Source organism: Periplaneta americana, chromosome 3 (genome assembly GCF_040183065.1).
Source record: "Periplaneta americana isolate PAMFEO1 chromosome 3, P.americana_PAMFEO1_priV1, whole genome shotgun sequence".
Taxonomy (NCBI): Eukaryota; Metazoa; Arthropoda; class Insecta; order Blattodea; family Blattidae; genus Periplaneta; species Periplaneta americana.
In genome coordinates this window covers 130,336,905-130,351,971 of record NC_091119.1, presented here as the reverse complement: position 1 = coordinate 130,351,971, position 15,067 = coordinate 130,336,905, and the positions used below count along the sequence as shown (strand labels likewise).

The 15,067-nt window shown below is 36.1% G+C and overlaps 1 protein-coding gene across 2 annotated transcripts in view; it reads right to left on the bottom strand.

The window, feature by feature from the left end:
* LOC138696523 (synaptotagmin-12-like) overlaps positions 1 to 15,067 on the bottom strand; it is a 405,788-nt gene that overhangs the window by 195,430 nt on the left and 195,291 nt on the right. For both annotated transcript variants that reach the window (XM_069821606.1, XM_069821607.1), the window contains exon 7: positions 8,845 to 8,964. In XM_069821606.1, coding sequence (XP_069677707.1) covers positions 8,845 to 8,964 — 120 coding nt within the window. The remainder of the gene's footprint in view (positions 1 to 8,844; positions 8,965 to 15,067) is intronic.

The following is a 15,067-nucleotide window of genomic DNA, read 5'->3' as shown; positions in this document are numbered from 1 at the left end:
TGTAAGAATTCAGTCACCTATGTACGGCTGCCATACGATGAATAAATGTGTTTTTCCTTCCTACTGAAAAATTTCATATTTTGCATATAGGAGTTATTGCAGGAAAAACGACGATATATTGATAATTGAAATGAAATGCAACTGTTTTAATACAAATGAAACTGAATCAACAAAGCCTTCTTGACTAGTAATCGTCCATAGAGTTAAAAAAATTGTATAGTTGGCACAATTGATAACACGAGAACAGCTGATCATAACACACTACTGCCATCTATCGGAATATTTGTAATGATGAGATGATACAATAATACATTTTGAAGACAGTTTAGTATTTTAGTAAATCAATATTTTATCGTATTAGAGTACTTTATTTCTTCTAATCTTCATGTACTTTCTTCTAATCGTGTAATAGTCAATAAAATCCCACTCGAGTTTTGATTTTCTGTAGCTATATCAAAACGACTAGTGAGATTACTGTAGATAAATCTCATTCAAACTCGGGAACACCTGCGTGAGTGGACACTTAAGACTACGGTAACTTACAGAAATACGATGTGTGTAATTTTACTCCTAGTCAAAATTTTTATTCTGATTGGGCGCTTTTGGGACTGAATTCTCCAAACACTCTGTATAAACAAAGCGATTAACAAAGAAATTGAAATTCTTTGGTAAATACATTCTACATCGAAATAAAATTATTCATGTCACGTAACTAGTATTTAATTAGTATTATGAAACATAAGTGACGGGTTGTTTGCAAAGACAAAAAAATTAGGGTCCCTATAACTCTTTTTAATGGAATGCCATTTCCCATTACTGCAGGTTGAAGAGAGAGGAGACTGTGAAAACTGACCCTTTTCGTCTTTGTTTGCACATGGGATATTGGTTCTGTATAAACCTGCGTGATTTCGAAATGGGTCATTTCGCGGAACAATTAAATACAAGACGAAATATTGTGAAGAATTCAGTTTATTTCATGTTAAAGAATTCAGCGAAGTGACTTGACATTAAAGAGTTTTCTTCCTATTGTTACTGACATCTAAAGGCCCATATACATAGAGCGAACGGGCGGCGAACAAAGGGCAACGAGCGAATTCGTTCCCTTAATGCATACATAGTAAATAATGCCAATGAACTCATTCGTTAGCCTTCGCCAAGTTTCGCTCACTGAGCTATACATCAAAGGACGTTCGTTAGCAGACAGTTACTTTCACACCGAACGCCGAACACACTTGGCCGAATTCGTTCTTCCCTCCGTTCGCTGTAGTGTATTCGCACTTTAACACTATAGAGAGTACATAATTCACTAGCTTGTAGCGTTTTGCGTGTAAGATGTGGTGATTCAGTTTGCACATTGGAACTCGACCATTGTATGTTGCGAGAAGCATTTGCGCCTGGCAATTCATTATCTTTTATGTCTTGTTTTAAATTATGTATATTATTTTTAATTGCTATGGGAACTTTTTCATTGCTTAATAAAATAGTATTAAAGCAACGTAAACAGCCAATTCGAACGATTTTTAAGATCAAGAATGACTTCATATATAGGCAATGAAAGAGATTTATCTTCAATCCACGGAACTAATTTATATCAGTGTATTACTAATTCTTATAAATGAATATCATACAAATTTCAGATCATACATTCACAAACGTAAACCAAAGGCATGGATACAATACGTTTGCTTGAACTCTAGTGTTTAACGGGCACTGCTTTCAACTATAGTAGTAATATTGATCCTAAAATTTATAAAAAAATTAATAAAGAAATTCATCTATTTAACTCAAACAGTTTTAAATTAAAAAAATTATCCAAACACTATGTTACTAGTGAATATTAATTTTTAAAAAGTTATATTGTAATTTATCAACAGTAATCTCACTAGAGGTTTTGATTTTATCGATAAATCTGCGAATGGAAGACGAGCAAATTTCTCTAGAGAAAATCAAAACTCGAGTGGGATTTAATTGACTACTATACGATTAGAAGAAAGCATATAAAGGTTACAAGAAATAAAATAATCTAATACTGGCTACTAAAATTCTATTTCACCAAACGCTTGAACGGAGCCTCCATTTTTAGTTGACTATCAATGCGGGAAACAAATGACGATCGCAAAGCTTGTTTTATAGTACTGTAAAGAATTTGCAAATTGAAATGTTGGTAAACAAAGGAATAAATGCTAGGGAAGTGATAAAAACAAATGCTAGGGAAGTGCTAAAAACAAACATATGCTAGGAAAGTGATAAAATTGTAGCGATAAACAGCCATGATCGGTTGAAACACGTCCTTTCGTACCGTTTTATTTGTCAAAAGTAGTATGACATAGTAAAAGTGTAATAGTCTATGTAACTTTATTTTTATTGAATGCTCCCCTGAGCACAGATCAAGGAAAACACGGGAATTTTACTTGAAGCAACTAAAGAGATAGGTTTGGAAGTAAATCCCGAAAAGACAAAGTATATGATTATGTCTTGTGACCAGAATATTGTACGAAATAGAAATATAAACATTGGAAATTTAACCTTTGAAGAGGTGAAAAAAAAAAACAAATATCTTGGAGCAACAGTAACAAATATAAATGATACTCGGGAGGAAATTAAACGCAGAATAAATATGGGAAATGCATGTGATTATTCGGTTGAGAAGCTTTTATCATCCAGTCTGCTCTCAAAAAGGCTGAAAGTTAGAATTTATAAAATAATTATATTACCGATTCTTCTGTATGGTTGTGAAACTTGAACTTTCACTTTGAGAGAGGAACAGAGGTTAAGGATGTTTGAGAATAAAGTGCTTAGGAAAATATTTGGGGCTAAGAGGGATGAAGTTACAGGAGAATGGAGAAAGTTACACAACGTAGAACTGCATGCATTTATTCTTACCTGACATAATTAGGAACATTAAATCCAAACGTTTGAGATGGGCAGGGCATGTAGCACGTATGGACGAATCCAGAAATGCATATAGAGTGTTAGTTGAGAGGCCGGAGGGACTAAAACCTTTGGGGAGGCCGAGACGAAGATGGGAGGATAATATTAAAATGGATTTGAGGGAGGTGAGATATGAAGGTAGAGACTGAATCTCAGGATAAGGATCGATGGCGGGTTTATATGAGGGCGGCAATGAACCTCCGGGTTCCTTAAAAGCCATAAGTAAGTATGTATTATTATTATTATTATTATTATTATTATTATTATTATTATTGTTGTTGTTGTTGTTATTATTATTATTATTATTATTATTATTATTATTATTATTATTATTATTATGTGCTCATATGCTGTTCTGTGTTGTTTCAATGCTAGCCGTGTGCCGTGCTGACCACACAGCCAGGATGGCCTTCAATGTATGTTTGTCTAGTATAACTGCGTCTGTTATTCAAGCTGATCTTCTGCCTGATCGGTTTTTTTTAGGTATTTCCGTTTCCATCTACCATTTCTCTAGAACTCTCATTTAATGATAAATTTATTGTAAGTTACTTGTTGTTGGATCTAATACTGATAATAAATTGCTTATCATTTTCATTTTATAATTTTTATATTAATTATATTTTCTGTTTAGATATTAATTGGAATATGTTAGAAGTAATTTATAGAATTCCTGTCATTTCGTATATCAACTGCAATAGTTAAAAATAGGCTGGGATGAATTCTTGGGAGTAAAACGGGTTTCTGATTCTGATTCAGGAAGTGCTTTGTACTCCCGGGCCTGGGACGTATCAGGCTACTTGTGTACGAATGGTTCTGTTAGGGCCGAGACAGGATGGTTCTCCTATCAACATCGGATTCACGAGTATCATCCTGGCTGTCTATCGGACTTTGAGACAATTATCGCAAATATAGGGCGCATAATGGACGAAAGCAAGCCTGAGTGCAAGGACCCGTTCCGAATTCAGCCCCCAAAAAGTCAAACTAAGCTAGGTATCGCTGCAGGAAACGGGATAAGATACCCAAATCTCTTCAGTTGCAACGGCAGAAAGAACTTTCCTTGCATAACATGGTTTCATTTTTCTTAAGAAAGAAAATACCTATTACTATGACGTACCGAAGTACTGTACATATGAAGTTTCAGTACAGTAATTTTGCTTTTCCATATTGTGAAATACCGGTAGAACGGAGAAAAATTCTCTGTCACTGGGACTCGAACCCGGGTTTCCAGCTTTATGTGCTAGTGCTTTATCCATTAAGCCACACCGGATTCAAGTTCCGATACAGGATTGAATCCCTCTCATTTTTTAAGTTCTACCTACTGTGTTCCCATTTGTTGGCCTATCCTCGTGTACCGAGTCACAGTATGTATGACAGTAGACACAATGTCCAACCACAAGTACAGAGGTGCAGTCAATAGCCTACGAGTGACTGAATGGCGCCGTCTTGACTCACGAAGTGATTACTTAAGCTTTATCATAATACTATGATGTACCGAAGTACATATGGAATTTCAGTGCAGTAATTCTGTGTTACCATATGGTGAAGAATCGGTAGAACGGAGAAAAATTCTTTCCTGCACCGGGATTCAAACTCGGGTTTCCAGCTTTACGTGCTGACGCTTTATCCACTAAGCCCGGTGCCGGAGAGGATTTTTCTCCGTTCTACTGATTCTTCACCGTAAAGTAGAGCCTACGTGATAGGTAATAGGAAATCTTGTAGCAATTCAACAGTAAATTAAAGCGTGTGAATTCGATTGTTTGGTGATTTGGTCAAGACAGAGAAGGCTGCATCATAAGATGTAATACGACAAACGCATACAGTCCCTGTGCTGTGACAGGATGCGAAATCTTTTATTCCCAATAGGGACTCGAAAGCTAAAATGCTACCGCTTGATTCGAAAAGGCGACTCGGTACTCTAAGATATGAAGTAAAAAAGAATTTCAGTCGTTTGTGGAATTTTAAGCAATAAAGCAGTTACTTTGTTTTAACCGATGCTTAGTATTAGTAGTAGTATTTATTTATTTAACCTGGTAGAGATAAGGCCGTCAGGCCTTCTCTGCCCCTCTACCAGGAGATTCCAACTATAATATGAAAAATAAAATTACAATTAGTATTAAATTTACTTAATTGATGAACTAGTGGACTTAATCGTGTTAACTAGTCCACTAGTTCATCAATTAATTATATTCAAGTGTTAAAAGTGGTGTACGCAAGATTCAAAAATGGATTAAATTTACAATTACAATTACAAATAAAATTACAGTTAGTATTAAATTTACAATTACAATAAAAATCAAAGTACTAAAAGATTACCTGACTAATGAAAGCTAGATAATTTACCATAGAAAAACAAAGAATATTTTATATTTACTGAATTACAAATTAAACCTAGAATAACAAAATTGTATAGCGATGAAATTACCGGATATTGAAATATTTTGTGATAGATTAAGGAAACTATTTACAAGAAACCATGTCTAAATGAGTTTCAATTACTGACCAAGTGCCTAGTAAGTTTGCGTTTGAATTTAATTTTATTTCGACAGTCCCTGATGCTAGCAGGTAGCGAATTCCAGAGTCTTGGCAGGGCTATTGTGAAAGAGGATGAGTATGAGGAGGTGCGATGCTTACACCACTGCGAATTTGTAACTTTATTTCAAGAACAAATAAGTTCCTGCTGTTAGCTCCAAAATAGTCATCACTGGAATCTATTGCATTTGTGACGTGGTCGAATGATCCATCTGCTTTAGCTAGCTAATATGTACAGAACAAAGAGCAGTAAGTGCTAATGCTTCATTTGATGTAGCAAATGCTGGTATTATTAAACATAAAGGATCACACGCAATGTGAACTTCAAAAATTGCATTGATTTTCCCAATGAAACACAGGAAATGAGCTTACGTAAAGCCAATTGAGAATTGGCCCGTATCGTAACTCCGTAACAAATTATTCACACTGTGGAAATTAGTGCAATAAAGATGGCACATTTAAGTTTTGCTCGTGTCGGAACAATGCACTTATTTGTCGTGTTGCTAGTATTATTTCCGTTTGTAGTAAATTTTCTTATGAAATATTCTGAAGTGAAATTATTTTCTGTCAACCAAAATATGAAGACAGACTTCTATATTTTGCATTGCACAACACCAGTTCAGTTTTGTGGCACCACTTCTAGAAACACAAAATATAGCAAAATGAAAAGGTTTTTTTAATGCAGTAGAGAGATATAAGTAATAAAAATAGAATGTGTTTATTCTGTGACAGCCGAGATTCCATTCCACTCGCCTCAAATTGCAAATATTATGCAAAAATATTATTTAAATGACGCTTTTCCAGTTCACTGTGGAATAAAACAAGGATATGCACTATCACCTTTACTTGTTAATTTTTCTCTAGAGTATGCCGTTAGAAAAGAGTAGGATAACAGAGAGGGTTGGAATTGAACGGGTTACACCAGCTGCTTGTTTATGCGGATGACGTGGTTATGTTAGGAGAAAGTCCACAAACTGTTAGGGAAATCACGGGAATTTTACTTGAAGGAAGTAAAGAGATAGGTTTTGAAGTAAATCCCGAAAATACAAAGTATATGATTATGTCTCGTGATCAGATTATAGTACCAAATGAAAATATAATAATTGGAAATTGATCCTTTTGAAGAGGTGAAAAAATCCAAATATCTTGGAGCAACAGTAACAAATATAAATGACACTCGGGAGGAAATTAAACTCAAAATAAATACGGGAAATGCTTGCTCTTATTCGGTTGAGAAGCTTTTGTCATCTAGTCTGCTTTCGGAAAAACTGAAATAATTTATAAAACAGTTATATTACCAGTTGTAATGTATGGTTGTGAAATTAGGACTCTCACTTTGAGATTAAGGCTGTTCAAGAATAAGTTGCTTAGGAAAATATTTGGGGCTAAGAGGGATGAAGTTACAGGAGAATGGAGAAAGTTACTCAACATAGAACTGTACGCATTGTGTTCTTCACCTAACATAATTAGGAACATTAAATCCAGACGTTTGAGATGGACAGGACATGTAGCACGTATGGGTGATCCCAGAAATGCGTATAGAGTGTTAGTTGCGGGACCTGAGGGAAAAAGACCTTTGAGGAAGCCGAGACGTAAATCGGAGGATAATATTAAAATGGATTTGAGGGAGTTGGGATATGATAGGCACTGGATTAATCTTGCTCAGGATAGGAACCGATGACGGACTTATGTGAGGACGGCAATGAACCTCCGAATTCTCTAAAAGTCATTTGTAAGTAAATAAATAACTGCGGAAACCTTTAAAAACCTCTGAAAATTCCTCTGACCGTAGAGGGAAGTTATTTCCTCCCCAGATTCGATGTGAAACTACCGAAGTCGACAACGCTGTATATGATTTGCGAAATAACGTAAGCTAATAATTATGTAGCAAGCATCGGCTAGGCCGTCATCTTGCGCAACAGATGTCCGGAGCACTTACAGTCTTGGAAAAAAGTTTTGTCGCACAGATACTTTATAGCCTAAGTCCTAGAAAGAAGGCAGTGCGCATGATCAGACATACAACGAAAAAAAAAAAAAACTAATTTTATAACCTCAACTAGGCCTTCTCTTGTGACCCAGGTCACACGTCCTGTGATCATCCGCACTGGCTCCTTTCTGGGACTTACAATCTGTGCGACAAAACATTTTTCTAAGACTGTACTTTCCTGTTGAGAGTATAGAGAGGCTGGTAATATGTCAATCGTAGCAAAGCTTTGAAAATTTAATTAAATTACAGACATATACACAAACACATACAGGGTGCGAATTAAGATTTTTAATGAGGCGGGAGAGAATTCTAGGTAGAGAATAGGTACCACACAAAAAATTATATTATCCTCATTCGATACGGCTCAACGCTTGGTCGCACTGAGTTGCTCGTCTTGCATCTTGATCATAATAATAATTATATCCAAGAGCAGACTTAAGAGATAAGATGTGTAATTCCTAAGTTATTGATTGTTGTTAGATTGCCGGTGATTTTTTTAAGTTGGTTATTTAACAACGCTGTATCAACTACGAGGTTATTTAGCGTCGATGAGATTGGTGATAGCGAGATGGTATTTGGCGAGATGAGACCGAGGATTCGCCATAGATTACCTGGCATTCACCTTACGGTTGGGGAAAACCTCGGAAAAAACACAGACAGGTAATCAGCCCAAGCGGGAATTGAACCCGCGCCCGAGCGCAACTTCAGACCGGCAGGCAAGCGCCTTAACAGACTGAGCCACGCCGGTGTCTGCTTGCCGGAAATGATATTACATCAATATTATTTTCTTTGCCTCCTTTTTACTTTTTAAAGTATATTCATATTAAAACAATAAAATTATATTTTGTGAGGAGGGGATAGAAGTTATCCCTGGCAGGAATTTTAATAATAATTTATGAAAGGTGATAACTTTCCAACAGGGAGAAATCCCCCCATCCCCCGTTAATTCGCACCCTGGCTGATGTTTACTACATTAATTACGTACCAGTAACGGAATTCTAAATTTAAATATATATCTTAACAATGGATTTAACTGAATTTGATTTTCCAAAAGTTGAGACTTTCTTGAACCTGAAAACCGTAGATTCACTTCATTCCTCAAACACCTAGGCCCATTTTCAAGATAAAATTTACAAAAATACCAGAATTGCGCGTTTAATAGTATAGGATCATACGGTGCATTGTCGGTTAGAACTATGTCAATATTTTGGAGGGTATTATTGTTAGGCTGTATGTAAATGTTTCTGAAAGCTACATAAATATAGAGCTTTCTCTTGTTATTACCTGAGTACTGAACTGTGTGGTATTCATCGATCCACTTGTAGATAAATATAGTTTAGAATTTGATGTATTACACTTTAAGCGTAAGAGAATCGATTTTCTCGGAGATAACTGACCTGTAACGTGTGGGCCGGCACACTGAAGATCATGGCTTCATTAAAGATCGGACTCCTCTCTCCTTTCTTCGTGGAAGTTTTCTTCTTGTGAACTTTCTTCCCGTGCTGAAGCAGGTACACCTAAAACAAGAGTCACTCCATTACACCATGTAACTTACCTCCATTCTCCATCACAACTACAAACAATTATGATGCTATTTCCACTATAAAGTATTTAATATCCTACATGAGTGTAACTTAAAACAGTTACGAAGTAGAGAATTGCATGTTGAATTTTCTTGCTATATTAATTGAATGTGTGTTATGTCTTGTATTTGTCCGGATAATATTTGTTTTGCAAGGTGTCATAGATGCAGGAGGATCCAACGCTTCTGAGCTCAAAAAGCTCCACCTTCAGATCTCATTTACCTGCTTTATCTAACTGTTGGATATATTCTCCAAGACTAGGGATTTTGATTTTTGCATCTTGTTACAGATGCGAAAACATTCAACTCTGCGGAGCTATGTATCTGCTACAATCAGCGGTTCCACACCTGTGGTGATTAGAAAAAAGATCCGCAGAACTAAGGTATTTTATTAAAGTTTGACTTTGTCACATTCTCTAATTTTTCATAAATTTGCTGAAGTATTTTTTTGTTTATCTCAGACTTTTGAGACAGAGAGTTTAAGGACATCCTTCCATATATGTTTCAACCCCGTCCTTATACTCATGTGAATTCCTTGATATTTATACAGGGGCAAATGCCTGTCAAAAGTGAAGTTTTTACTGCAAACTCAATCCTTCTATCTTCAAATCTGTGGATTATACACAATCTGTCTTTTATGAAACTTATTGACAAATTATTCGTACATATTTTGTAGGAAAAAATTAATTACTCCAGAATGGGTTGACTTAGATGAATGAATTTTGGAATGGAGTTACATATTATCTCCAGTCATTCTTTTGTTTTATACTTTAATTTGTACTCACTAGGTAGCTAGTTAGTTAAATAAATAAATAAATAAATAAATAAATAGATAAATAAATAAATAGATAAATAAATAAATAAATGGATAAATAAATTGATAAATAAATAAAGAAATAGATAAATAGATAGATAAATAGATAAATAAATAAATAAAAGAAAGAAAGAAAGAAATAAGTAAATAAATAAATAAAGAAGGAAATAAATAAATTTTTCCACATCCCAATAATCTGCGACTTCACGTCCACACTCATTGAATTTCGGTCTATTTTCATTTGTTTTTTCAAGGAAGAAATCCAACTTTTCCACACTTGTAACAAACTTCACAGGTCATAAAATGGAGGGAATAAGCTGATTGATCAATGTTATCAACTCCCAATGTTATGATGTAAATGAAAGTGGCGGACCCGGGTCCATTTGTCGCGAATTTGAAGCTCGAAAAAAATTTAGAAAATGTAATTTTTTCCTAAAGGGGAAAAAAACAATCTGGATTACAATGCCTAAACGAACTGTCACAATTTTTTAAACAAAAAGCAATAATTGTACAAGAAATCTTTCAGATATATCTAACTCTGTCCCAAAATTCACTGTTCTAAGTCAAACCATTCTGGAGTATTTTTTTCTCTTCAAATTATATAATTTTTCAATAAGTTTCATAACAGGCAAATTGTTATATAATCCACAATTTGGAAGATAGATTGGATTTTCAGTAAACACTTCACTTTTCACAGGCATTTTATCCCTGTATAAACATCAGGGGGTTTCACATATGTATAAGAACAGGAGTGAAACATTACTAATGGTGGGGTGTCCTTAAACTTTTGATAGGACTGTAGTTCAATTTGCCGGTGATATCATCTTGTAATGCCTCAAGGATCTCATAAAAAATCTATGACCTGGGGAGTTATGAAACCGATAAAGGAATGCTTTCGCCTGACTAAAGACTGCTGACGATTATGAAAACATCATATAAACCCTAAACGGTTGAAGGCTTCAGAACCATAGTGGGCCAAGCGCCATTTATTAAAACCGTAGAAAACAAAGGTTAAAATGAAGTTATTACCATAATTCAATGGAAACATATAGGAAGTAATATAAATATACAAATTAAAACTAAATGATATGTTAATCTTCATTAAACTATTGTATTCACTTAACTTTAACCCTTGCTTTCTCCGTTTTTAATAAATGTCGCTTGGCCCACTATGGTCCTTCAATTATAGTTGAGAATAGAGTTCCACATCAACGGCCCCATCGTTGGAAGTAAGTTCAAGGTAAGTGTACTTTCAAAATTTTACCAAGCGCTTAACGAACTCCTGTACCAAAGCAATTTCGTAGGACCATGAGGTACTCATTCTTTCTTTTGCCTGGATTCTATAAGATAATCCATTTTTCACCACATATCACGATGATGTTCCAAAATCAGTCACCTAAAGGATTTTGGAGTAGCTGGTGAAATCACAATCTGTCTTTCGGCTTGAGCGTTTTTCAATTCGTATGGTTTCCATTCAAGATGGGTTATTCATAAACTGGAGATTTGACAAGTGACTGAAAACAGCTGATTGTGGAAGGTCAAGCATTGACAGTTCACGGTGTTTGATACTTCCAATGCAGTTCGTAGAGCTCCAACATCAATTTCAGATGCCCTTACGACCGAAATCTGTCAGTCTGGTATCACCTTCACTGAAACGCTCCTATTAAATCGATAAGTAGACTTCTGTTGCACTGCTCTCTGACTTTCCAATGTACAAATTTCTTTCACAGCTCATTTTGCAATTGAGCCTTGTTCAATAACGGCTTAAAGTTATTGAAACAGACATTTTTTGTCGCATATTGCAAACATGATAACATTAAAATAGATATACGTAATTATTTTTGCTGCAATAAAGAAAACATTTTTGTATTATTATGTAGACAGCAGAGCCCATTGAAATAATTAATGTTGCAGGAATCAAACATTAAAAAATCGTAATTTTATTGACTTTGGAATCAACCTAATGTTATTATTTTCACTACTACATACTAATTAATACTACCAACACCCATTAATATTATTAACACTACTACGACACCATCATCATTGTACTTTTTTGGTTATTTAACTATGCTGTATCAATAATATGTAAATTAGCGTCAATGATTCTCTCATTGCGATAGCGAGATGTTTTTGGAAAAATAAGACTGAAGATTCGTCGAGTGATTGATATTTGCATTATAAATTGGGAATACCGCGGAAAGAATCCAATCAGGTAATCGTCCCAAGAGGAAATTAAACCCGCGTCTGAGCACGACTCGGTATCAATAGGCAAACGCGCCTACCGCCATTACACAGCGTGTCCGCAGAAACATTCCAGGGTTTTAAACTGCTATAATTCTGTCACTAAGTGTTTTACAAAATTCATGCCGGTGTCATTAGAAAGAACACCTCAAAGAATTTCAGGAAATGCGTAATTGATCATTATTGACCGAAACAACAGATGGCAGCACAAGAAGAAAGAAAAAAACCACCGTTTCCGCTATTTCGCTTGTCATTAAGGCATTGTTGGATATAAGCAAATTGTGTTAAATGACCTGTTAAATTTTCAAGTCTGTGTGAATTCTGCAGCATATAGAGGGTTATTTAGGTTATGGCGAATCCACAGGAACGTAGTTAGTGTGTATTGGAATATCATAGTACTCGGAGTGTAGTAAGAGTACAGCGTGCTTTCAGACGGAATTTTCATCATGAGACACCTCCCGACAAAACGATTCTGAAGTGGTATAGAGATTTTGTAGAGCATGGATGCGCATGTGATAAAAGGAAAGGCTATTCAGGAAAACGTCCTGTCAGTGCGGAAACTGTAGAACAGGTGCGGGAGGCATTTGTACATAGTCCTCGAAAGTCTGTGCGTAGAGCTAGCCTGCAGTTAAACATTTATAAATCCACCGTTTCCAAGGTTCTACGTTCTCTTCTGCGATTTTACCCCTACAAACTGCAATTAGTGCATAAGTTGAAACTTGATGACCATGCGAAACGACATGTTTTCTGTGAAAATTTATTGATTCTAATGGCAGATGATTGGATGATCGTCCACCTCTGCTTCGGCATCTGGACGTGAGGCCAGCAGCCGGCTGGTCGGTCTAGGCCCTTCGCGGGCTGTAGCGCCACGGATTATAATATAATGGCAGATGATGAAGACCTTTCAGTCAAATTCATTTTTAGTGGCGTCCCACGTCAATGGAAAAGTAAACAAGCACAATTCACACAGACTTGAAAATTTAACATTCAGATCATTTAACACAATTTGCTTATATTCAACAATGCCTTAAAGGCAAGCGAAATGGCGGAAACGGCGTTTTTTTCCTCTCAGGTTTTTTTCTTCTTGTGCTGCCATCTGTTGTTTCGGTCAACAATTAGCAATTACGCATTTCCTGAAACTCTTTGAGCTGTTCTTTCTAATGACACCGGTATGAATTTTGTAAAACACATAGTAACATAATTATAGCAGTTTGTAACGCCGGAATATTTCTGCGGACACACTATATATTTCACTGAACAGACCAGTATCATTTTTTCGTCTTCGCGTTTCAAAAACTGGTCAATCAAAGACTTCCATTGTTTTGTCGTATTAGAGAAAACGAGCCGTGTATTTAGATTCATTTGTTGAGCATGTTGTATTCATTTGTTTCTATTGTGATAGATACACCCCATTAGTTATTAGCGAGCACTGTTTGTACTGTTACTAGCACTGCATTCGATAATCGATTAGGCGACATCACTTCAAGTTTCTCGCTTCCAAATATGGAGGTCGTTTCCGTACATAAACTTCCTTTTACAGCGCTCATGCATCCCTTTATCCTTTCCGTATTTTCCTTTCCTTTTCCCTTTTTACGCCCAAGCAACTTCCTATGAGTTCTGATAGTTCTTCTGTTGGAGTTTATCTCCGAAGGAAGATCCATTTCGACTTTTGTCTTTCTCGCGTCTTGTCAGCTGGAGTTGTCAATACGTAAAGCGCGACTAGTTCAAGCCGGTCTTTGTCCACTAGCTAATGATAGTGAAGCGGTGTTCCCTAATTAAATCGTCACGAAATTTCTCTTATGCATCGCGTATTACTTTCTTTCTTGTGCGCACAACATTAAATAGTCAGGGATGAATTTTAAGCTGTGTTATTCGATAGATCTAAAAAAATCTGAAGCTGACTTCACAAGAACGGCATTCATATGTCAATTGGTTCGCATGTTATCTCTTTAAGACTGAACAGAAATATTATCCAGCCTCCAATACGCAACTGTCGTAACATTTTTGGTCTGAAGACCCTCTCTATAAATGGGGATAGATTTAGTTTATTTTCAAATTCAGAAGTGGACTATTTTCTGTTGTGTGCTGTGCACTGAACAATGACACATGCCATAGCTATGTAATTTGAAGGGATTGCAAGTGGCTCTAGTGTTCCATCTATTTTATACTCACAAGCGATGAGTATGGTAAAATAATTATCACTTTTCATTGTAATAACACTGAAGGTAAGAAGAAATATCGCAAACAAGTATGAGATATTTGATTGATATTGTAAACATCGTCTCGCGCCGTGGTGTCGTGATCTAAGGCATCCTGCCTAGGACTCGCGCTATGGAATGCGCGCTGGTTTGAGTCCTCATGGGGGAAGAAATTTTCTCATGAAATTTCGGCCAGTTAATAGAACCGGTGCCCACCTAGCATCGTGATGCACTTGGGGAGCTACGATAGGTAGCAAAAATCCGGTTTTGAAAATCAGCTATAAAGGCTAGGGGGATCATGTGCTAACCATACGATACCTCCATTCTGGTTGGATGATCGTCCACCTCTGCTTCGGCATGTGGACGTGGGACAGCAGCCGGCTGGTCGGTCTTGGCCCTTCATGGGCTGTAGCGCCACGGATTTACTTTTATTTTTATTGTTAACATCAACATTCTTGTTCCTTTTTCGATTAATTATAACGAAGAATATTAACAGTATTATAATTCACTCTCTTTGTTTGTTTGTTTGTTTGTGAATGAAGTCTGCATATTGTGCAGTACCAATGGTTGCTTTACCGGTGCCTATAAATATTACTTTAAATTCAAGAAATTTATCTTTTAAATAACGGTATGATATTGCTGCCAGTGAGAAAGCTACAAAATCTTTGTAACCAGTTTTGAGTTGCAGCTCTGAGTTCTCTGCCAGGTACTCAATCCTGCTGGCTACAATGTTTCGGGACAGACTTCTAGCTTGATATTAAATTAGAAACGTTAGGACTCGA